We start from the raw sequence: 25,485 nt of genomic DNA, 5'->3' as shown, positions 1-25,485 counted from the left end.
CAGAAAATCTCTCAAGAGAGAATGTTGAATGCCTACTGGAGAGAACTTGAATGCCTACTAATCACTATCTTCAACTGATTTTTTTTTTTCTTCTTTATACTATCCGCGAGTGTCTAAGGTCTCAGAGATGTGTCAGGACAATCTGGCATGGGGATACTTTTCTTTAGAAATAAACCCTAACCGAATACTCAAAATAACAAAGAATTCACAGCTCAAATAAGATCTCAGCATGGCTAAACCACGAGGAATGGTGCACCTTCTCCAAGTGATGTTACCTCAAGTAACAACACAAAGCTGGATACTCCACCAGAGGTCCTGGATATAATCTTAAACTATATCCGATGGTGAGGCCCCAGCTTGTGAGCTTTGGGGAGTGTGGAGCCACCCTTTAATTACCATTGCTCCCAGGTCCACTCTGACCCGGAGTGGTAGTACCTGTTAGAGTCCCAACTAAGGGTTAAATAGAAACTGACTTGAAAAAAAATATATATATATTCTATTTAAAATTTTTTTTTTCAAAATAACTGGATTTGGCATTAAATAACCTGGAAAGGGTTGATATGCCGCAAAAACAAAAACAAACAACCAACCAACCACTCAACCAACTCCACCAGACTAGATGAAATCTTGTCCTGGAATCCAGTAAGACCAAGAAACCAAAAAGAGGGATATATTATAACATATTAAAATGGTCAATTGGGGAGAGGAAAATTAATATCCTCAACTTTTTTACTAACTTAGTGTTTGAGATGTAAATGAGAATTTTAATGAAATATTTGAACATCTCATACAGAGATCAAGTGTTAGTCCCAGGAATCGAACCTCTTCATTAAGAAATTCGAATGAAGCACAAAAAAAAAAAATAAAATAAATAATACCGGAAATTTTACCGAATGATAATGTGTTTAGCATCTACCTAAATTTTTGGGGGCCACTGGAGGGATAGGGATGAAATTGTGAGTGATGCTCTTTTGTGGATACCAAAGTAGGGATGTAACGATGCAGAACATACATCAAGCGACTGGCAGAGGACACACCATGCACCTATGAAAACCCAGCTGGTACGATGGAGAATAGAGGAAGATGGCAAATCAACCCCACTACAAGACATAGGCATACCACTTACACTACAAAGCCAAATTTGTAATTAGATTAAAATTTCAATGAAACAAAAATTATATATTTACTAGCAGGCAGATCGAAACCAAAACCAAAAGACGAGGAGTAAAGTACGATAACCATTAGGCCAGTTTGATACAATCTTTAAGTGTTTTCAAACCTACTTATTCTTAACATGTCACGTAAACGATTCACACCTGTGCATTCGTGAAACAGTTGACAGATAAAAATACCATGACCCGCACAAACCAATTTTTTTCAATTTTGACCCTTTAGCGGCCTTCTTTTTTTTTCAGATGAAAATGGGTTAAAAAGTTTTCCACATGTCTGAATACCCTATATACTAAATTTCAAATCTGTAGATCAAAAATTCATTGAGTATACAGGTCCAGAATTGTCCTATCTAGCAGGCCACCCAGCATTGCCCGGTTGTAAAAATATATATGAATATTATATTTTAATCAATGCAGTATTTTTATTTATTATAAACAGAAATACTGTAGGTAGTAAACGTAAGAGCCAGGTACGTCCAAGGATGGAATATTGTTGCCACATTTAGGCAGGAGCTGCTAGAAAGGACTTGTCCTGCCTTGATAGAGTTCAAAATAGACTTCGTAGCCTCGTAGGAGATGTCCTTTTCTCTTCCTTGAGACCTCTATCTCACAGAAGAGATGTTGCGAGTTTGTCTCTGATGTATCGTTATTTTCATGGAAAGTGTTCGACTGAGCTTCAATCTATGGTCACCCCTCGCCAAACTTTTACAAGAAACACTCGTCTAGCTGTACACACTATCAATAATTCCCCCCACTCTTTATCTGTGTCTAAACCTAAACGTAGATTCCATGAACAGAGCTTCTTTCTTAGAACTGCACGCCTGTGGAATTGTCTTCCGTTTTCCTGCTTTCCGGCTGACTACAATATGGTTGTCTTCAAGTCTAACGTAAATAAGTTCTTGATGAGCCGTTCCATATAAGTTATCAAATTTACCAAATTTTCATTACTAATGATTACTATATTGTCCAATTTCTACTGTACACTCTTTAACCCTTATCCTTGAGTGGCCTCTTGGCCTTGATAATGTGGTGATGCCTATGTAAAAAAAAAAAAAAAAAAATTGAAAAAAAAAAAACAAAAAACAAACAAACCAAAACACATGCATGCTAGTATTATGTTTTTCTAAACAGTTCACTTCTTGTAAGTAAAAAAAATGCTCAAGCTGAGATCAAAACCAGAACCTAAAGACAGTGAGTCAAGTATGATAACCATTACACCAGCTTGGCATGACTTTCAGTGTTTTCAAACCAACTAATACTTAACATAAGGAAACTGTCATATTTCATGACCGCGCATGCGCAGTCATGAAACAGTTTAAAAGAGATAAAAATTCGGTGGCCTCCTAACATACCAATTTTTCAATTTTTACCCCTTAGCAGCCCTTTTTTCCAGATGAAAACCGATTAAAAAGAAAAGTTTTCCACGTGTCTGAATATCCTATATACCAAATTTCAAGTCTGTAGATCAAAAATTTATGAGTATATAGGTTGAGAAATGTCCTCACACACATACACATTCTCATTTTTATAGATATATAGATAGATTTGCTGGAAATGGTGCATGTGACAGACTTGCATAGGAATTGCCTCATTTTCTTATAGTGTCAAAAGTGATACAGGAAAAATAGACTTCTTTTTATTAAGTATAGATATATACCATCATCATCAAGTGGTGTCCGGCCTGGTACAAGCATTGATGGCTATGGCTCTTCATCTCTCTCTCGAGGCATTCATGAATTCATTGTTGCTCATATTCAGACTGTCAACACGTTTCTTGCTGTTGTTCTATTCTTCTTCTACCCACAATCTTTCCCATCAAACTAATTTGTTCTATTCCACTTTTTCTGTAGACATGGCCAATGGCCAATGAATCTCATTTGTCTTTTTCGTACTCTTCTTATTAGAGACCTTTCTGTGTTTGCTATTTCTAATACCCCTTGATTTGTTTTCTTTTCTGTCCAGGATATCTTCAAAATTCTTCCCAGAACCAAGTTTCAGTTGCCTCTAGTCTTGTCTTTGTGCTATTGATGATTGTCAAGCACTCACAACCATATATAAAACAGACCATACATACATCGGAGTATTCTGAATTTGGTGTCTTTTAATGTTTCTGTTGGTCATAATTGATGATGACAATCTCTTGAAGGAGGTAGGTATAAAAGCAGAAGAAATCGAGAACAATTTTTTGATTATATATATATATATATATATATATATATAGTATATAGAAAACTTACTTTTCACCTTTTTCTTTTTCCTCTTCGTCTAAATAAGAATATTCCCGCCATGTATCAAAATCGTACCTGAAATGAAAAGAAACAATTATTTTCTTGTTCACAAAAAGCAAAAAAAAAAAAAAGATCGTATTATTTACTAGCAGGATTAACTGGCATTGTCCAGGGCCATAAAAAAATAACAGCAGAGATTAAAAAGTGTGTGCCACATCTTTATATTAAAACGTCTACCTCTCTCAAATTTTCTCTCTCCCTGCCTCTCCGTTTTTTTTTTACATCTGCACCTCTCTCTATTGAAAATAACATATCATTTAACTGTCCTTTATATAATAACTAGCGGGGGGGGGGGGATACCCGGCGTTGCCCGGGTGTTTGGAGGTGTGTGTGAAAACTCCCGGGGGGTGGGGGGTGGGGGTTAAAATAAAATAAAAATGTTTTGGTAGGTAAGTATGAGGATCGAACTCGAACCGTTGAGGCAAAGTTGGAAATTAAAGTGTGAAAAAAAAGAAAAAAAAGAGTGCGACGGTTTTAACCATTGGGCCACCGCAAGATGCTAACGGAAACACGTTTGAATTTATTTAATTACTTAGATTTGGCAGGTGCACGTTTTAATGACTTAATGAGGTCAAGTTTGACTGCGGGATAGTATTTCATTTACTGCGGGAACGCTTTTTTTTATTTTTTATTTTTTTTTTTTTTTTACACAGTGATCACCACTTATCAAGGCCCGGAAGCCACTCAGGGATAAGGGTTATTGCAAGTACATCACGTTAGTGAGGAGATTTTATGAAGTGTTTAATTAGGGGGGTGGTTCATTAGGAATTTGTTAACATTAGACTTGAAGACATCCAAGTTGTAGTCCGGAGGGAAGCAGGCAGACGGAACAGAGTTCCACAGGCGTGCAGTTCTAAGAAAGAAGCTTTGCTCATGAAATCCGCGTTTTGATTTAGGCACAGATATAGAGTGGGGGAAATTTTTCACAGTGGATTCAGCTAGACGGGTGTTTTTCGTGAAAGTTTGGCGAGGGGGGACCAGGGATTGGAGTTCAGACGAGCATCTGCCATGAAAATAACGATAAAACAAGGATAGGCTCGCAACGTCTCTTCTGTGGGAGAGAGGTTGCAGGGTAGAGAAAAGGGCATCCCCCACTAAACCACGAAGTCTATTTTGTACTCTGTCAAGGCATGATAGGCTGTTTTTGGCAGCTCCTGCCCAGATATGGCAACAGTATTCCATCCTTGGCCGTACTTGGCTTTTATATAGATAGAGAATTGCATCAGTAGTGAGATATCTTCTGGAGCGGTAGAAGGATCCCACCATCTTTCCTGCGACCTTGGCAACAGACTTGATGTACGTGTTCCATTTCAGATCAGGAGTAAAGGTCAAACCCAAAAGCTTGTCAAAACAGGGGGCCTCACCCAGACGAGAGCCATCCATCACAATTGATGCCAGCTGGGGATCAGAGCGTTGATGATGTAATGTTTGGTTTTAGATGCATTAAAGGTAACTAGCCACATCTTCCCCCACTGAACCATGCGCTCGAGATCAGAGGAGAGAGAATCCGAGAGAACTTCGTCATTTACAGCCTTTGATGTGTTGCCGTAGATGGTCGTGTCATCAGCATAGATGTCAACGAATGATTTAAGTATGTGTTTAGGGAGGTCATTGATGTAGATCAGGAAGAGAGTTGGGCCGAGGATTGACCCCTGAGGGACTCCAGCATTTATATTGCAGGCCTCCGATTTTTGTCCATCTACCACTACTCTTATGAGCCTATCGGAGAGAAATGATTTAATGATTGAGAAAACATTTCCAGTTATACCGTAGCTGGAAATCTTGTGAAGTAGACCCTTATGCCATACTTTGTCAAAGGCCTTTGATATGTCAAGAGCAATTGCCCTAGAAAGGAAGCCTTTGTCAAGAGATTCACTAATCCTGTGGGATATAACCGTCAGCACATCTGCGGTAGATCTTGCAGAGCGGAAACCATATTGTGTGTCACTAAGAAGGTTGTTTCTGCTGAGGTGGTTGACTATTTCTCTATTTAATATTGATTCCAGTAACTTACTCATAACACAGAGAAGACTTATTGGTCTGTATTGAGAGGGAGATGACTTATCACCTGAATTCTTAAATACAGGGCAAACTGATGAGGTCTTCCAGGGGGTCGGAAAGCACTTCCCCTTAAGGCAGCGCTTAAATAGTTTCGTAAGTATGGGAGCAAGTTCTGGTTGAAGCTTTTTTAACACTATAATTGGGATGCCATCAGGGCCAGTTGCTTTACTGGAATCTAGGTTTTTTATTAGCTTGGCGACCTCATGCACGGATATTTGTATATTACCTAGCTTGTTCTGTGTTATAGGAGGAAATATGGGGAGTTAATGGCCTTCGTCGCATAGGGTAGAATTAGCTGCAAAGTTCTTTGCAAATAGTTTGGCCTTGTCTGATGCTGACGAGATAACCTCTGGTCCATTGATAATGGTTGGGATAGAACGCACACTTCTGTTCAGGATCCTATTTGTTATTTGCCAAAACTGGTGGGAACCAAGCTGTTGATCAGCTACCTTGGATTTAACAGACTGGGCATATAGCTCTCTTGCATTTTTTATTACTCTTTTACAGTGGTTGCTGGCAGTCCTGAAAGCAGCTTTAGTCTCAGTGCATCTATTACGTTGGTAGTTATGGAAAAAGTGATTTCTGTGCGCGATAGCAGCAGCACATTCTGGGGAGAACCATGGCTGGCTGTTAGGTTTTTGTTGGAATTTTTTTGATGGTATGAATTGGTCTATGCCTACAATTAACCATTCGGTCAGATCTGATACTATAGAGGACACTTCCTTTTTAAACATGGAGTGCAGAGGTAAATCAGATATGAATGTACGGAAGCTATCCCAGTCAGCCATAGAGTATCGGTATACAGTACGGTGGAGGGGTACGTCTGATGGCTTCTTACATTTTGTTTTTATCTTAACTGATACGACGGAGTGGTCGGAGGATCCTAAAGGAGAATGAATGGTACATGAACATAGCTCAGGGGAAGTTGAAAGAAAAAGGTCTAAGAGGCTTGCATATTGATTGGGTGTATCGGGCACACGGGTGGGTTCGCGAACAATCTGAGTGAGGTCATAAGCAATGGCAAAATCATGACAAAACCTCCCCTCATCATCTGTCTTATTTGAATGGGTCAGCCATTCCACGTTATGGACGTTGAAGTCACCACAGATGTGGATGTTAGCCGAGGGATGTGAAGACAGTATGTGGTCTATTTTCTCAGATATGCTCTTAAAGATAGTAACTCCGCTGTTGTGGGGCCTATAGAGGGCAAATATAAATGCAGTGGTGTTAGCAAGTGCAACCCTGAAGCACATATAGGGTAAATTAGGATCTTCTCTAGAGATATCCCTGCCACATGGGAAGCCATCCTTAATGTAGGCACATATTCCATGCCCATGGCGATCTTGGGAGTCAGATTTAGCTGTTAAATTGGAGTATCCATGCATTATGAACTCATCTAGGGAAGTGGTCGGCCCTATTCCAGTTTCACATAGAAATAATATGTCCGGTTTCGTCTCCTGTAATTGGGTTTCAACCTCTGGAAGGTTGGAACGTAGACCCCTGATATTGGAGAAGGAGACCTGGTAGTAGGGGTCTACGCTGGAAGATGGGGTTCTAGGTTTAATCGAGTTTTTATTCTGGAGATATTTCATGTTGAGGTTTGGGGATTTGTGGAATAGGTCGGCATACTTGGTTAGAGCAGACAGTATGTGGTCTATGTTATAGGAAAAAGACTAACCCACTGCGGCGAGCGACAAATGTTGAATATTTATCTTCCCGAAGTCGAGCAAATTAAATAGACAGGCGAGCTTCGTTGTTAACTCTGAGATATTACGATTTATATGTGATATAAAAAGTTTTAAAAAGTTGTGAACCGACTGACCGCTTCTCTGAAAAAAGCCTTTTGTAGACATACAGAAAAAGCGAACACACATACAAACATACATACATTTTCGCTTTTATATTTATAGAAGATAACACTAAGAAAAGGAAAAGAAAAAAGAAAAAGAAAAAATGGAAAAAAAGAAAAGGGAAAAAAGAAAAAAGAAAAAAAGAAAAAAGAAAAGAAAAAAGGAAAAAAGAAAAAGTAAAAAGGAAAAGAGAAAAAAAGGAAAAGTAAAAGAAAAAAGGAAAAGAAAAAGGAAAGAAAGGAAAAAAGGAAAGAAAGGAAAAAAGGAAAGAAAGGAAAAAAGGAAAGAAAGGAAAAAAGGAAAGAAAGGAAAAAAGAAAGAAAAAAGAAAAAGGAAAGAAAAGAAAGAATAAAGAAAAAGAATAAAGAAAAAGAAGAAAAAAAGAAAAATAAAGAAAAAAAGAAAAAAGAAAAATAAAGAAAAGGAGAAAAAAAAAAAGAAAAAAGATTCCCTTCTCCTTGACAAAACCTCAGCTAGTTGACCCTAAAAGAATGAATAATTTTTTTACATTTTAATTTTAAATATTATTCATCCAAGGCAATGCCGATCAAGAATATACTAACTTTGTGATCGTTTGTTTTGTAGTTTTTTTTTTCACTTTTAGCTGGAATGCCTACTAGACACTGTCCTTGACTCTCTAAGGTCTCTCTGTACAAGGGTTTGTAAGTACAACCTGGTATGAGGATGCTTTTTCCTACAAGAAAATCCTGACCAAATATTCAAAATCACATATTTGCAGCCAGCATAAGATCTCCTTGGTATGGCTAACCCACAATGGCTTTTACGAGGAATGGTGTATCTTCAAGTGATGTTATTTCAAATAACAACACAAAGCTAGATATTCCACTAGACTAGATGAATTTTTTTCCTGGAATCCAGTAAGATCAAAATCCCACAAGAAAGATATACTATAGCATATTTAACTGGACAATTAGGGAGAGGAAAATTAATAATTTTAACTTATTTACTAACTCAACATTTGAGACGTAAAGGAGATTTAATGGAATATTCTATTATGTATCTCATATAGAGATCAAGTGTTAGGCCCAGGAAGGGACTCCCTTGATTTTGAAGAACTTCGACTGAAGTAAAATGAACCAGAGACAACAACCTTTTTGTAAAAAGTTTTTGACTTGTGATGGGGGGTATGAGACGAATGGATTCGCCAATCATTTTTATAACCAACGACTGTGCAAAACAACCAATGAAAACGTCGCAAAATTATTATAAAAATCGTCGAATTTTGGATTCAATCAGTTCGCCATTTGCTACGTCACGGACCGCATTTAATTCTTCACCGCCATCTTGGTTACTGATCTGAACTACGCCGCCATCTTGGTTACTGATCTTAACTATGCCACCATCTTGGTTACTGATCTTAACTATGCCGCCATCTTGGTTCAACATAATATCTCAGAACTTAAGAGGTTAACTACGCGACGGACTGCATTTGATTCTTGGTCGCCATCTTGGTTACTGATCTGAACTAAGCCGCCATCTTTGTTCAACACAAATGTCTCAAAGCTTAACATTTATATAATGTTTTTTTATTGTTAAGAGGATGTGGAGTCTTTTCTTTTTTATTGAACGAAATCTAAAGAATTTTGTAAAAAAAATAAAATAAATAAAAAATAATTGTTTTTAATTAAAAAAAATAAATAAAAAGGTGATCCCTAATTATTACATTTTTTTTAATTGAAGTGACCACAAGATGGTAAATGTCAATCAAGGGAAGAGTCAATCAGGTGCGTGTACGTAGTGTGACGAGGTATGGAAATGATGCTTGGTCGATGAGGGCTGAAGACGTGTGTTGCATGGAGAGAAATGATATGAAAATAGTACACTGGATGTGTCATGCAAGTCTTAAAGGTTTAGTTTTGAAGCTCTCAAAGGAAGATTAAATTTGGACAGTATTTTTGTTAGTAGATGTAAAACAATTGAAACAAGTTCCCAGAGGAAATCCGAGGAAAGCCTGGGAGAATGTGATAAAAATGAACCTGTGGAAAGAGGGATAAATAAAAACTTGGCCAGAGATAGATTACTTTGGAAGTCAATTTCTTGTCCAACGTAAAATGGACGTTAAACAGAATATGATTTCAAAAGCTTTTATAAAAACAGAAGTTCTGCCTTTGGTTCACAAACCAACTGTCTTGCGCAAAACATAGGCAAGCTCTTGCTACCTGCACACACTGCAGTCCACACCCACTCACCACCACCCCAAACAAAAAGCTGCAAGTATATTCAAAAGACACTTACCAAAATGAATAGAATCGGTCGACTTCCTTATAGGTTGCTGAAATATTTCCAAGTTTTGGAACAGGTTTTTTCACTGACCATCTTGAGGGAAGAGAGAAAAAAAAGAAACAAATGTTAAATGCCTAGTCTGTTGGAAAACAAAAGAGCAAACAGATTAAGAAAAAAATTTAAACCATTCATGATCTGCTGAGTCAGTGCTTGTCATATTATTATTATTATTATTAAATATTAATATAAACATGTTAAAATTTCCAATGTTCAAAATGTTTTTATAGATCTCTCTCTCTCTCTCTCTATATATATATATATGACCTTATCTATTTTAGAAACAGTCTCAACCCAACTCCTGTCAATTTTTGGTCTACAGACTTGAAACGTGATATATAGTGGAACAACTTTGATTTGGTCCTTGGCCTATAAAAATAGCTGTTAAGGGGTAAAATGTTTTCTAAATTGGAATTTGGCAGGTGTAAGTCGACTAAATTTCTATTCATGTGCAAGAATATATTTATATCTTTAACAATGTTATTCTGCCACACCTTACTTTAAAATAATAGCTTTCTGCAGCACATAACTGAAATAATAGCAGTCGGCCTTGCCTAACTTTGAAATAATAGCAGTCGGCCTTGCCTAACTTTGAAATAATAGCAGTCGGCCTTGCCTAACTTTGAAATAATAGCAGTCGGCCTTGCCTAACTTTGAAATAATAGCAGTCGGCCTTGCCTAACTTTGAAATAATAGCAGTCGGCCTTGCCTAACTTTGAAATAATAGCAGTCGGCCTTGCCTAACTTTGAAATAATAGCAGTCGGCCTTGCCTAACTTTGAAATAATAGCAGTCGGCCTTGCCTAACTTTGAAATAATAGCAGTCGGCCTTGCCTAACTTTGAAATAATAGCGGTCGGCCTTGCCTAACTTTGAAATAATAGCGGTCGGCCTTGCCTAACTTTGAAATAATAGCGGTCGGCCTTGCCTAACTTTGAAATAATAGCAGTCGGCCTTGCCTAACTTTGAAATAATAGCAGTCAGCCTTGCCTAACTTTGAAATAATAGCAGTCAGCCTTGCCTAACTTTGAAATAATAGCAGTCAGCTTTGCCTAACTTTGAGATAATAGCATTCTGCAGTGCCTAACTTTGAGATAATAGCATTCTGCAGTGCCTAACTTCGAAATAATAGCATTCTGTAGTGCCTAACTTTGAAATAATAGCACCGTCATATAAATTTGAAATGATAGCATTCTGCCAAACCGGAGTTTAAAATAGCATGTTTGTCAGTTTGTCATATTCAAGTAAAATATAAAATTTTACTTAGCCTGTCACACTCAAATTTGAAAAAGCATTTTTAGACATATCCATAATAAATTCATCAAATCTCCACACTAACATAATGTACTTGCAATAACCCTTATCCCTGAGTGGCTCCCGGGCCTTGATAAGTGGTGATCACTGTGTAAAAAAAACAAAAAAAAAAAAAAAAAACATATCAGTTTGTATTATTCACACAACATTTCATCCATTCTACCCTCCTTTTTCAGGCGTGTGTTTTCAAACTCAAATCCACACAGAATTTCAAATAAAAATTTTATTTAATGCATGGGGATTTAGTCACAATCAAACCTTAATCATCCCTAATTGCATTTTTTAATATCACCCATGCCGAGGATTGAAACTTCCAACCTCCAAAAGACTTTGACTTCGAACTGATTAGGACTTGACACTTTTATCCATTGCGCCATCAGTCTATGCAAACATACAAAACGAGAACAATGATCCGAATAATCAAAATTATTAATACTCATTCAAAAAATTCTAAAACCCAAGTCTGTGTTAAGTTTGAAATGACATTTCCATAGGTAAATATACCAAGATGGAATGACCCCATCTGAAGAATGGGTTAATTCCCATTGTTTTTTCCATACCTGGCATTCCGTTCGAAGACAGGAGCAAAGACTGTGAAGAAGTTCTGTTTTGAATTTGCACAGTTTGTTGGTATCGTATTGTCGAATTCTTCATCAACGCTGTCGTAAGATCTACGTTTAACAGGATTACCTAAGATTTCATAAGCTACAAAAAAATGAAAAGAAAAAAAAAAGAAATAAAAACAATAAGCAAAAAAATACATATTAAGATTCTTGGAAGAAAAAAATAATGTAAATTCAGAGATTTCATGGTTGAAAAAAAAAAAAAAAAAAAAAAAAATGCATGAAAATCGACATTAAAATCTCAATATAAAATTAAAACTTTGGATTCTTTGGACTACTGGTCTAATTTTTACCGTTATTCACACAACATTTTGGTTGATGAAACCTCAGAACTTCTTAGCGTGTATTTTGTCGAACTCTGGAATCTTTCTCTCGAACCCAAGAATTCGAACCCTTTATTTAATCGATAGGACAGCATGTTATCATTTCATCAGTCATAACTGGATAAAAGTCTCAAGTAGTTCGCAATTGTATTTTTTGTGTCGCCCACACCGAGGATTGAACTTTCACCCTTCAGAAGAGTTTAACTTACAACTGAAGTTTATTAAGTATTTTATCCACTACACCATGGCTCCTTGTGGACAGTTGTAAGTTACCCTCTTCTGGAGATTAAAAAAAAAAAAGAAATAAAAAGCAATATACAAAAATTTGTATTAAGATTCTTGGAAGAAAAAATAATATAAATTCAGAGATTTCATGGTTAAAAAAATGCATGAAAATCGACATTAAAATCTCAATCTATATTATTATAAAACTCAGATCAGCTTGCTTGCTTGGGTATTGAAACCGTCCATTCGGTTTGTGACTTCTGGTTTAAAAAAATTTGTCTGCTTACCTATTTCATGGCCACCCTGTCTTAAGTCCGATATTAAAAGCCACTGCTGCTATTCAAAGCATACACAAGATCAACAATATTTTTTGTTTTAACTTATTTTAACATGTTTTCCTTACAAATAAATGTAATTTAACCCCGCTGTGTTAAAAAAAAAAAAAAAAAAAAAAAAAAAAACTGATTCAAGTATAAATATACAATTTATAACCATATTTACTGCTTTTAGTAGTGCTCCTGTGGATTCTAATGATTTTTTTTTCAAGCCTTACTTAAAAATATTTTCTCTACAAGAACGGGGGGGGGGGGGGTTTAAATAGAAACTTGCTTTTAGTAGGCCCTCCTTAATTTTAATTAGTGCTTGCAGTAATGCTCTGGAGGCTTCCTGAGTTTTTTTTCACTCACAACTTAAAAAAATGTTTTCTCAAGACAATAAAAAGATGATATAATCTCAAAATCACTTTTTATTTTGAACATTTTTCATCTTACCCTTTTAAGGGCCAACAGGTAGACTACTGAAAAATTAAAAATTGGCATTTTTTTTTTTTTTTTTCAGATTACTAGTTTCATTTTAAGTGTTATTTGCATGATTTTTCAGTCAATGTAATCTCCAAAGTTCTCAAGATGCACCTCTGTCAAACCTAGGAATTTTTCTCCTGAACCAGACCACATGCTATTGTTCCATTAGCCATGACTGGGTAAAAGTCCTAAGTAATACACAATTGTATTTTTAGTATCGCCCACACTAAGGATTGAACCTTCATCCTCCAGAAGAGTCTAACTTACATATGAATTTTATTAAGTACTTTATCTTCTATGCCACAGATCCTTGCGGACAGTCGTAACTCTTTTTGGAGATTGAAGGCACAACTTAAGGCCAAAAGCCACTCAAGTATAAGAGCTAAGCTTGCTGGTTAGATACTGAACTATATTATGAGAGAGGTCAAAATGATGCGGATGCTTGTTTTGAAGTTTATTTTACCTTTAACCAGACATGTGTAATAATAATGTTTTTATTGTTCAGAGGATAGATGGCAGGGGCATTATTGAACAAAATCTAAGGAATGAAAAAAGGTGATCTCTAAGAGGATGGCTCGATAGGTATTTGTTGACTTGAAGGCAACCATACCTGGCACAGCTTGAGTTGATTATATTCATAGCAATCGAGGATATGTGTTTGACACATTTTGACAGAGCCTTGACCATTTTTTAGTATAAAGATGTCCTTGCATCTGTCAGGTTGAAGTCTGGTTCTGCATAGTCCTAAGAGGTCCACCCTCCCAAGTCATTGCTGCCCAATCTTTCAGGTTGAGTAAGTTTATTGCTTACTGCCCAAGGTACCCCTACCAAGAAATGCTAACAGGGCTGCCCAGGCAATTTTCAGAAAAGGCCAAAGTGCTCCTCTTTTAGGAACTCTGGTTTGATTTTCCCCACCTTCCGACCTATGTTACATTTTACTAGTAGGAGAGAAATAAATAACCATGTTAAAATCTGCAAAGAAGCAGATGAGGAGTTCTTGGAAAGAAATTTTGTTCATATACAAACAAAAGACAACTGATCCCATTTATAATAACAGGTTAGAATCCTTAGGTTTAACTACTTTACTGCATAGAAAGCAAGAGGAATTTAATCAAGATCTTCAAAATAATTTGTTGGATTTCTATTTTTCTTTTTTTTTACATAGGCATCACCACATTATCAAGGCCAAGAGGCCACTCAAGGATAAGGGTTAAAGAGTGTACAGTAGAAATTGGACAATATAGTAATCATTAGTAATGAAAATTTGGTAAATTTGATAACTTATATGGAACGGCTCATCAAGAACTTATTTACGTTAGACTTGAACAAAACCATATTGTAGTCAGCCAGAAAGCAGGAAAACGGAAGACAATTCCACAGGCGTGTAGTTCTAAGAAAGAAGCTTTGTTCATGGAATCTACGTTTAGGTTTAGGCACAGATAAAGAGTGGGGGGAATTATTGATAGTGTGTACAGCTAGACGAGTGTTTCTTGTGAAAGTTTGGCGAGGGGGGACCATAGATTGAAGCTCAGTCGAACACTTTCCATGAAAATAACGATACATCAGAGACAAACTCGCAACATCTCTTCTGTTTTTTGTTTGTTTTGATTTGTTTTTCACATTAATAAATATTATATTTACTAGAATTACCCGAGATTTATTGATTGAACATTTTCTAAGTTATTAAGGAAGTTTGGTTAAAGTCAGCTAACACACTTCCTAATTTCCTGCGGAACGCTACCGGAAGCGATAACAAGGCAAATCAGTTCCTTTGCTTTTATTGTTTTTTTTTTTTTGCATTATCTTTCTTTGAGGATTTTAATGTCGGGTATGGGGCAGCCAAACCAGCTGCCAACATTGCCCTGCTTTTTATTGAAACCAACCGAGAGCTCTTTTTATTATCCTCGTCATTCTCTTAAGTGCAATTGACTGGATCTCTTTTGCACTTGGTTCACCAGGAATATTAGTTAGGTAGGACTTCAGATTCTTCTTCATAAGCCCTGTGGCACCTATAATAACTGGTATGATTGATATCTCCCTAAGATTCCAGTTTCTTTTGATTTCAATAATTTTATTTATATACTTTCATAAAAATATTTCTTATATAAATTCAAATAAGAAACTTATTTTTAAAATTTAGAAAAAAAAAAAAAAAAAAATTATTTTTATAATTTCATATAGTTCTTACAAAATTTCAAATAAAATAATATTTTTTTTAATTTTGTATTAAAAGTGCAAATAAAGACTAATTGTGTTATTTTTATCTTTTCATAATTTTGTTAATTTTTATTGCATATTTTTTCATAATTTCAATAAATCGCTTTACAATAGAAATATTGAAGAACAATAAAAGTGAAGAAACTGATTCGCCTTGTCACTGCTTCTGGTAACGCTCCGCAGAAAATTAGGAAGTACGTTAGCTGACTATAACTGGAAATTATTCTACAACTAGAATCAGCTCACCTTTGGATATACACGTAAAGTAATCATCATCTTTGACGACATTCCCTAATTTTCTCCGCTTGTCCGGATGATGTTTCAGCACTTTCGCCTTATCTGCAATAAAAAAAAAAAAAAAATTCTAGAAAGAGAAGACAACTGTGTAATAATAAAACAAAGATAAAAAAAAAATTTTAAAATGAAATAAATTTATTAAATAATAATAGTAATAATTATTCATAAAAAATGATAATTTTATTTTATCAATCCTATAAAGATTTGATGACAGGAGGTTTTTTTATATTAGTTTAAGTTAAAACAGGATTAAAATGCAAGGATTATGCCAAAATCAGGTCTTAGAATTAATAGCCACTCACTTTTTGTTGGAATTTTAATTTCTTGCAAAAAAAAAAAAAAAAACACTCGCGCTGCAATCAAAACCAAAACCTAAAGACCGAGTCAAGTATGATAACCAACAATCTTTAAAAAGTGTTTACAAACCTACTTATTAACATAGGGAAGCAGTTATGTTTCATGACTATACATGCATATTCGTGAAACAATTAACAAATAGATAAAAATCTGATGACCACATACCAATTTTTTTTCAATTTTGACCCCTTAGTAGCCTTTTTTTCCAGATGAAAATCAATTAAAAAGTTTTCCACATGTCTGAATACCCTATATACCAAATTTCAAGTCTTATTTCAAATGTTATTATATATATATATATATATATATATATATATATATATATATATATCTCCTTGAATAGTCTAGTTCATGATAAAACTATCAAACTTTCAGGAAATAGAAAAGATTTGTGCATGCAAAGATACTTACAGGCTTTCTTGATCAAATTTGGTGTTGCATTGATTCGAAGTTTACCCAGACCCAAAACTGCATAATGATCTTGTTTCTAAAAGGGGGGAAAAAAAGCGATTCAATTATTTATTCAGAATAGAAGAGTTGATATTTTCACAAACTTTATAATGCACCAAGAGGCAGGTGTGTAAAAAAATACTATCAGTATGGCAAATTTCTAAGTAAGGTAAAAAAAAAAAAAATTGGGTAGAATTGAATTTTGCAATCAGAATTCGAATAAGTCTGTGATGTTATGAGCAAAGAAAGCAAGTAAGTAGACATGACAAATTGGGAGGGATCCGAATCACCAAAGAGGACCGCCAGGCTTTTGAATAGCTGCTTCTCCCTCACCCCAATGGGGGAGAAGGGGGTTATGCATGTACATTTATACATTGAATGAACAAATAAAATCTTCAACAAGCTGAATGGGGGGAAAAAAGGCTCCATCTTTTGAAAGCTTCTGGGTTTGACCTTTACTTCTGATCTGAAGTGGAACACGTACATCGAGTCTGTTGCCAAGATTGCTGGGAAAATGGTAGGGTCCTTCTACCACTCCAGAAGATATCTCACTACTGATGCAATTCTCTATCTATATAAAGTACATCCAAGGATGGAGTACTGTTGCCACATCTGGACAGGAGCTGCTAAAAACAGCCTATCCTGCCTTGACAGAGTACAAAACAGACTTCGTGGTTTAGTGGAGGATGCCTTTTTTTCTTCCTTGCAACCTCTCTCCCACAGAAGAGACGTTGCAAGCCTGTCTTGGTTTTATGGTTATTTCTATGGCAAGTGCTTGTCTGAGCTCCAATCTCTGATCCCCCCCCCTCGCCAATCTTTTACGATAAACACCAGTCTAGCTGAAATCACTGTCAATAATTTCCCCCACTCTTTATCTATGCCTAAATCAAAACGTAGATTCCATGAACAAAGCTTCTTTCTTAGAAGTGCACGCCTGTGGAACTGTCTTCCATTTGCCTGTTTCCCACCTGAATACAACTTGGATGTCTTCAAGGCCAACATAAACAAATTCCTGATGAACCGCCCTCTTAAATAAGACTCTTTATCAAAACTCCAATTCTAACGATTACTACGATACTATCCCATTAATTACTGTACATGCAATAACCCTTATCCCCAAGTGGCTTCCGGGCCTTAATAAGTGGTGACCTCCATGTAAAAAAAAAAAAAAACTTCTTTAAAAATCAAGAACAACAATTTAGTTTGACTACAGAGATTTTGTTTGTATTCAAAATAAAGAAAATTTTTCAATCGCTAAAAATCATAAAATTTGACTTTCTAAATAAAAAAAAAAGTACTTGATCAATTTTTGTGATTTTTGGAGTATAACATCTTCATGCCATAACAAATAGGTACACCATAAAAGGTTTTCATTATATTTTGCTTTTGAGTTTAAATAAACACCAACATTTTTTATGATCTGATTTTTCAAGTCTGATCGTCTCAATATGAACATTTCACCCGCAGCCTTCAACATTTCTGCAGCAACATCTGCAGATTCTCTGGAATTACTCGTCTTCATCCTTACTCACAGCTTCTTGCATCCTTTCTTTCTCAATTCTCATTGCTTTGCCAGATACTACATCAGTAACTTTTTAGATTTTCACAGTTCCACGGAAACTCAGTGTTACAACAATTTCTCACGTGTCATTTCCAAACATCTTATTAATTAGTTATTAACACTTCGTTGTTATTTCAAATGCAATTCTCTTTAACAATAACCAGATGCTAAACTTCATCTTTTTTTTATCCTCAGTCATTAGAGAAGAAACTCTTCATGACTGAGACAATTTTATTTTTTGTTCCTGTTCAAAGTGCCCCTTTTCGGAGAGCTGGATTTTCCCCACATTAAAAACTGACCTTGTGTCTAACTCTGTCCTCGTGGGGAGGCAAGTAAAAAGGAATAATCATATTTATCTTAGCCGTCCGTTCAGCTATCCTGAATTTCTTTATTCTTTCGGTCATCCTTTTGTAATACTTCTCAGCCTCCTTCTCAGCTTTGTATATCATTTTTCTTGCTTCCCTCTTTCCCACTAGATACACATTCGTATACAGCGAACCTTTCATCCACTTACTCCTTTATTTCCACTTTTGGGGTAAACCGTAACTTACCTGAATAGCACAAGTTTCGTTTTTTTTCCTCTAAGAAAAAAAAAAAAAAAGTTAAAATGCCAACACCGCATTTATATGTATGACGGTCATGCAAATTTACATGTGAGATATGCAAATTAGAAGCGAGAGAGTTTGTTGAACAGGTACAAAAGAGTAAGGGAAAGGAACCACCGGAGAGTGGGAAGACAACGTGTTGGGAGAAGCATGTCGAAACGAAATTATTAAAACTAAATCAGAAAAGACAGAATAACAAATTTGACTCCGTTCAAATCTTGCAGACACCCCAAATAAGGCATATCGACTCCTACACTACTATTTAGAATCATATCTAACACGGTATTATGGGGAGTTGAGCAGCAAGATGTCTGTTCATATTACATTTAAATTCTGCAGGTTAGTAGTCAGGGAAGCAGGAAACAGGGAGGGAATTACAAATTCTAGCTGCCAGGTGGAAGAAGTTTTTAGAATAGAAGGCTTTCTGGCATCTAGGCACTTTAACAGTGAAAGGGGATGGGATTTTGCTGCCTGTTAGGTTAGTTACAAGTATTTACATTGAAAGGGCACAAATGCTAGGAGTTCATCAGTGCGCATTCTATTAAAGCACTTGTCAAAGAACTACAGGGATACAATATCGTGGTGATGGGACAGAGGTTGAAGTCTGGTAGAGAGTGTGAGACTTATTAGATTTGAGACTCTTTTTGAACCCTGTCTAAGAATGATAGATGCACCAACCCAGATGTGGCAACAAGACTCCATGCATAAACAAACTGTCATCTTGTAAAGATATTTAATACAGTTCTCAGCTTCCTCATCCCATCACAATGTCACCTTATGCTTTGAGAGCCCTCTCGTCTAGTCTGTTACCTCCAACAGTGCATTCTTCAATGTACTCCCACATCTTCTGTAACTGATCTGATAACCGAATGCGCCATCTCTTGGCCTATAAACTCACGTTTTATGTTTTTTAATTCAACTCCCCACACCATTCTATTGGGGACAGACTTTCTTTTTACCTCATGAACTTTCAACAGCATGAAGTTGCGAATAACCAAAAAATCAATCAGAGTATCAGAGAAGTGAGTATCCGGCCTGCTATTTTGAAATAAAAAATCTCAAAAACAAGGGAGATAACTTAACAAGAATTCAAAACTTGCAAGATTTATGTTGTAAAGCCTACGAATTCCCATTAATCACTTAATGATTTTATGTAAAAATAAAGCTACTTGATCAATTTATGGAATATGATATTTTCATTTCGTCATGGGTACGTACATCATACAGATTTTTCTTTATTTTATTTATTTTTTTTTTTTTTTTTAATGGAGGGTAATTTTGGACAAGAACCGTAAGACAAATTCAAATTATCAATCCTCATCTCCAAAATTCCGAAATATCATATTTATAGTGCTTATGCACTTATGTTACTATGCTATTTTTTTTTTAAATAGTATTTTCAGGTTAAATTGAAGTTTCACAACTTTTTCTATCAAATTGTTAGGTGAAAGTACAGAAATAGTTACAAAACATCCTCCTCGTGTTAAGAATGGCTTTCTAAATAACATTGTTTCAGCACGGAAACATTTATTTCTATAAACCATCATCTATGGATGGGTAATAACTTGTTATTCATTATTGGTAAATACTAACTACTTAACTGCTAACTACTGCAAAATACCTTCTCACTTGAGATATGATCTTATTCAGCCATTCAAAGTCTTTGCTATTATGCTTCACCATTTAACACTAACATATAACGTTATCTTATTGGATCTTCTATGTCAGACCGAAATAGCATTTAAGCTGACTAATCAAACTTTACTCCTGATTAGCCAAATATTATTAGTTATTATTGTACCATGTTATTGGAAATATAATATTGTTCTTTCCTAAATATATTAAAAAAATTGCATAGTCTTACCCAGACAATCTGATACAAAGAATTTTTAGTTAATTAACTAAAAAAAAAAATCATTTTAAATTGAATATAAGAATTGTCTACCTTAAGCTTGGAAATGTGTAAACATGCAAATAAAAATTAAAAACCGACTTTACTGCATCTTGGACAATGCTGAGTTGGTAGCACTAGTTTATAAAACGGTAGCTGTTGGTTGGTTGTTTTTGTTTTACGGCATATCAACCCTTTTCGGGTTATTTAATGCCGAATCCAAAGCTTTTGAAGAAAACATTTTTAATAGAATATATTTGTTGTTTTCAAGTCGGTTTCTATTTAACCCATAGTTGGAACCCTAACAGCTACTACCACTCCGGGTCAGAGTTGACCTGGGAGCAATGGTAATTAAAGGGTGGCTCCACACTCCCCAAAGCCAGCAAGCTGGGGCCTCACCACTGGATATAGTTTAAGGTCATATCCAGGACCCCCATTGAGGGACTTTTACTCTCTGCAGGGGGGCAGTCGGTGTATTCTAATGCCCCACCGACCGGGCCAAAACAGTAGCTGTATGTATGTATGTATGTAAGCAAGTGTGTGTGAAAATATTTAACTGATAAACTCTTAAACTACTGGTCACATAGCACTGAAATTAGCAGGAAATAGTAATCATACACTAAGGATGGTTTATAATGAGTATCATCTTTGTTTGGATGAATGGATAACACATACTGACATGCAAGTTTAAATGCAAAATGTTCATTTCAACTTGCCGATATAGTTGTATTACTTTTGCGCATTTGCAAATTCATTCATAGCTTGAAGTCGTTTAATTTTAATTATTTCTTATCTATCTGTGGATAGCTCAAATGGTAGGGAACGTGGCTGGAACGCTAAATCTAGCTGATCGCACCAAAGTCATTTTTTTTTTTCATCTTTTGAAATCAGTACTATATATTAGGTGCAATATAATATTCAATAGAGAATTTACTCTTTAATAATGAATATAAAATCTGCATGCATTAAATTATATTATAAACATATTTTGCAACCAGGCAAGGCCAGGTGCCCCCCACCCTCCATTAGTCTATATATATAAAAGCTTTTTGTGTATGTCTCTAAAAGGCCTTTTTCGCTGGACTTAGTCGGCTCATTTCTTCTTAAAACTTTTTATATCACGTCTAAATTATAATATCTACGAGTTACGAACAGGGTTCACTTGTCTATTTAATTTACCCAACTTTCACACGCTATTTTTTCCACATTTTTAGAGCGTCCCATGTATCTTTCGCTTTTCAGTATAAAACAAGCGAAAACTGGTTTGCAGCCGCGTCATGTTTCAAGGTCAAACATCACACGACTTAAGTTTCTCACACCTGTCAATTTCATTTTATAAACGTTAAATTAAGATGCTTTTCATTCCTCTTCTCTCGTGGCCGAGATGGTTAGGTCCCAGGGTTTTTTTCCATTTCGTTTCCATCTCCACGTCAAACTAAAACTTTTTTTTTTCTTTTATACCTCCAAACACCCAGCCAACATTTTTTTTTAAAAACAGGATTGGTTTTATCACACACACCCAAAACACACACACCTACAAACACCCGGGCCATGCTGGGTACCTCCCGCTAGTCTATTATATAAATCTCAAACATCTGTTTATGTGTATGTATGTTTGTATGTCTCGCTTAAACTTTCAACACACGCAACTAACACTAACAAAACTGACATCATTTGAAAGCTCAGTCTCTCAAACAAATAATATCCAAAAATTGGCCAAAAACATTAATTCTTTCACCATCAACTGGGCCGTTATTTTTACAAGGAGGGGTCAGTTTTTTCGTCAACACTTTTGCAAGTCATTCAAGCCTCACGTGAGCAGCGTCGCATAAAACAGGTTATTTCAAACATGTGTGACGTCACAACTGCAGTGGACGCATCGATAAGATTGTTTGCTGTTTTCACCTCCTTTTCCTCTTGCGCGTTACAGGTTCGAGTCTGCCTGTTACTTCTAAATTTTTTTTTTTTTTGCGCTTGCACGGGTACTTGCTGCTATTTTGAATCATTTTAATTCATTTTTTTTTTTTCTTTTAGGGCATTGGTTGCTCAACCAACCACCTTACACACACCTTGACGCACCCGGGCAACGTAAATAAAACTGACAGACCAGGGCTCTACATTGCAAGTAAAACAGTCGTATTTGCGAGTGATTTTTCAAAGTGGCGACTAGAAATAATGAAACGCTTTTGGCGATTGTATTTCTTTCACTGACAATCTTCCACTACTGAGTGAAAAATATCTTTTTCAACTTTTTTTTTTATATTAAAACGAACAAAGTAAAAATTATTTAAACAATAAAAGTTTAATAGAACAATATACTTTTTTCTTTTTTTTTTTTTTTTAAATGAAGGCTGTTTAAAACAAAACACCTGAAGAAATTAGAATGTTTATACCTTCGAGTATCAACATAAAATTTGTTGTATATTTAGAATTACACTTTTAAAAAAAAGATAAGGAAAAATCTTTATGATGTACATACTCGTCATGGAACGAAGATGTCATATTCTAAAAATCACGTGGGTTTAGCTAGTATCCGTTTTATTTGGCTAGTGAACGAGAATATTTAGTTGTCAAAAGTCAGCTAAAGATAAATTTGTCTATAGAGCCCTGATTTACCATTACAAATAATCTATATATTATAGTCTGCTTGTTTCTTCTTTAGTCTCGACTTTTTAAATGGCAAGTATTTAGAAAACAAAGACAACTTGGGCAAAGTCCAACGCAACAATTACATGTTTTAAAGTTTAACAAATGAAAAACTAATGTGGCGTTCTCAGCTTTTTACCAATTGTGAATCTTTTATTTTAAGACACATCACATATATGTGCGGTGGAAGGTTCAAAATGGCTTAATTGTAACCAAGCCAGACTATGGAATCAAAATAACAAGCTCAAAGCGAGTTAGTTCAATTACTGTCAATTACTTACCACCATGAAGCATAAAATGAAAGTGGATTTTAGGTTTATTTTTGACACTCTCAGAATTCTCGCTTCCCTTATTTTGGTTCTTTAGTCCTCATATTTCAGGAGCAATGTTTCTGACAAAGAGGGAAGTAATGCTGTGTTCTGGATTGGAATTTATGCATCTAACGCTTATAGTTGGCTAGATTTTCACCTTTTAAGTAATATTTGTAATTTTTTTAGCTCCTTACATCAAGTGGCTTCATGTCTTGTCTGGAGCAATTTCCGTTAAAAAATAATGGTTTGTCTACGTAGTGAAATCATTTTATTTGTTTGCACATTAAATGTATACAAACTTAAATTAAGTTTTATTTGTAAGGGAACCAGTTCTTTATATAAAAAATTTGAGTTATTTCCCTTGCTGATTTTACTCATCCAGACATAACTGAAAAATATTTTCATATTAACAATTTCCAGGTGAGACAATATCATTTTTAAACTACAGCAAAGTTATTATATTTCTGAATTTTTGAGATGAAGATTATTCTAATTATTTAAATTCTTCGTACTATTATTCTCACTTTTGTTATGTTGTTAGTCTACCGGAAAACGCTGGAAATTATTAAAATGGTTGATTATTATATCATGATGAAATTATAATCGTCGCTTATTATTATTATTGGTAAAAGTATATTGTAAGATAGAAATATTTTAAAGATATGAAAAGTTAAGTTGAAATATTTACATTTAATACTTGTCAGGAATGTTAATTTGATGTTAATTTGACCGATGGAATTTAAGCTAATCATAACATAAGCAAATGTACATGACAAAAAAACAGCAAGAATCTTTAGGCTACATGTAGTGATGACATAATAAAAATATAGATTTTTAAGATGTAGTTACGAGGGAGATCAGTTTCGATACACAATGTGTTAGAGATGGATAGGGTTTTTATGACAGGACGCCCATGGAAGTCAAAAGGGGGCAACTTAGAAAGATGTAATCTTATACAAAGCGTGCCAACTCTGGAAAAGAACCCAGCAAGGAATAAATGATTATATCAAAATATAATTTCCATCTGAGCGTTTTTTACTTTCAAAGAGAAGCACCTTTAATTTCAAGACACATGGAGGGGACGCATAGTAGGAAGATCTGAGGTATGTTTTTGCTGGTGTTCCAACCGACAACAATTTCTATAGACTGCTAATTTATGTAAACACACATCAACACCCAATAGAGAAGACACTAAACGAATCACATATCAGAACGTTAACACTTATAAGTTAAAAGAAACTCATTATATTATGTTTTATATATATATATATATATATATATATATATATATATATATATATTTATTTAGTGGAGATGGTAATTAATAAAAACTGAAGAAAGTGCTCAATACTGTTGTAGAGCAAATATGCGTTTTATTTTTTATTACCATATCTTTTTGTTAAGTTACATTATTGTTTCGGCTACACGGCCGTTTTTTTGGCCGTCTGTAGCGTCCTCAGACTTTTACAGTAAAAGTCTGAGGACGCTACAGACGGCCAAAAAAACGGCCATGTAGCCGAAACAATAATGTAACTTAACAGAAAGATACGGTAATAAAAAATAAAATGTATATATATATATATATATATATATATATATATACACACACACATACACACACACACACACATACATACAAGACAAACTCGTTATACAGTAATAATGTTTATATACACATTTTTAGTTACCATATCGTGTGTATTTGTGTGTGGTAACCATGCTTCTCTCCCTCTCTCCCCCTTGTATGCATCTCACATGTACTAGCACTCACCTAGGTGGGGAGTTCTAGGGCTATGACAACAGAATATTCTTATCATCGTTTTGACTCTTGAGTATATATCCGACACAGTTAATCAGCCAAGAACCACATCACTCTATATAAAAGCATATAAGATATCAACGGATACACACTCGAGAGTCAAAACGATGAAAAGAATATGCTGTTGTCCTAAACCTAGTGAGTACAACTATTTTTTGTTATTGTTTTTATTAACATTTTTTATTACTGTTGTTTTTACCTTTCTTTAGTGATTGATGAGCATAATTTGAGCTTGCTTAGCATAAATGTCTTACGCTCGAAACGGGTTAATTCCGTCTCTTAATTCAAATGAGAATAATTATTTGAAGAAACAATTTTTTCGAGCTAGGCCAGCAGTCATGGAGCGAATTAAATTTGCATATCAAGCATCTGTAAA

At 35.2% G+C, this 25,485-nt stretch overlaps 1 protein-coding gene across 1 annotated transcript in view; it reads right to left on the bottom strand.

The window, feature by feature from the left end:
* Positions 1-25,485, bottom strand: part of LOC145247497 (dnaJ homolog subfamily C member 2-like) — a 72,860-nt gene that overhangs the window by 40,430 nt on the left and 6,945 nt on the right. The window contains exons 3-7 of the mRNA XM_080109309.1: positions 16,238-16,313; positions 15,419-15,511; positions 11,545-11,689; positions 9,628-9,708; positions 3,410-3,475 (exon numbers count right to left, since the gene is read on the bottom strand). Coding sequence (XP_079965435.1) covers positions 3,410-3,475; positions 9,628-9,708; positions 11,545-11,689; positions 15,419-15,511; positions 16,238-16,313 — 461 coding nt within the window. The remainder of the gene's footprint in view (positions 1-3,409; positions 3,476-9,627; positions 9,709-11,544; positions 11,690-15,418; positions 15,512-16,237; positions 16,314-25,485) is intronic.

This window comes from Euprymna scolopes, chromosome 25, assembly GCF_053919585.1.
Source record: "Euprymna scolopes isolate OS-2025 chromosome 25, ASM5391958v1, whole genome shotgun sequence".
Classification (NCBI taxonomy): Eukaryota; Metazoa; Mollusca; class Cephalopoda; order Sepiida; family Sepiolidae; genus Euprymna; species Euprymna scolopes.
This window is presented reverse-complemented; position numbering and strand designations above follow the sequence as displayed.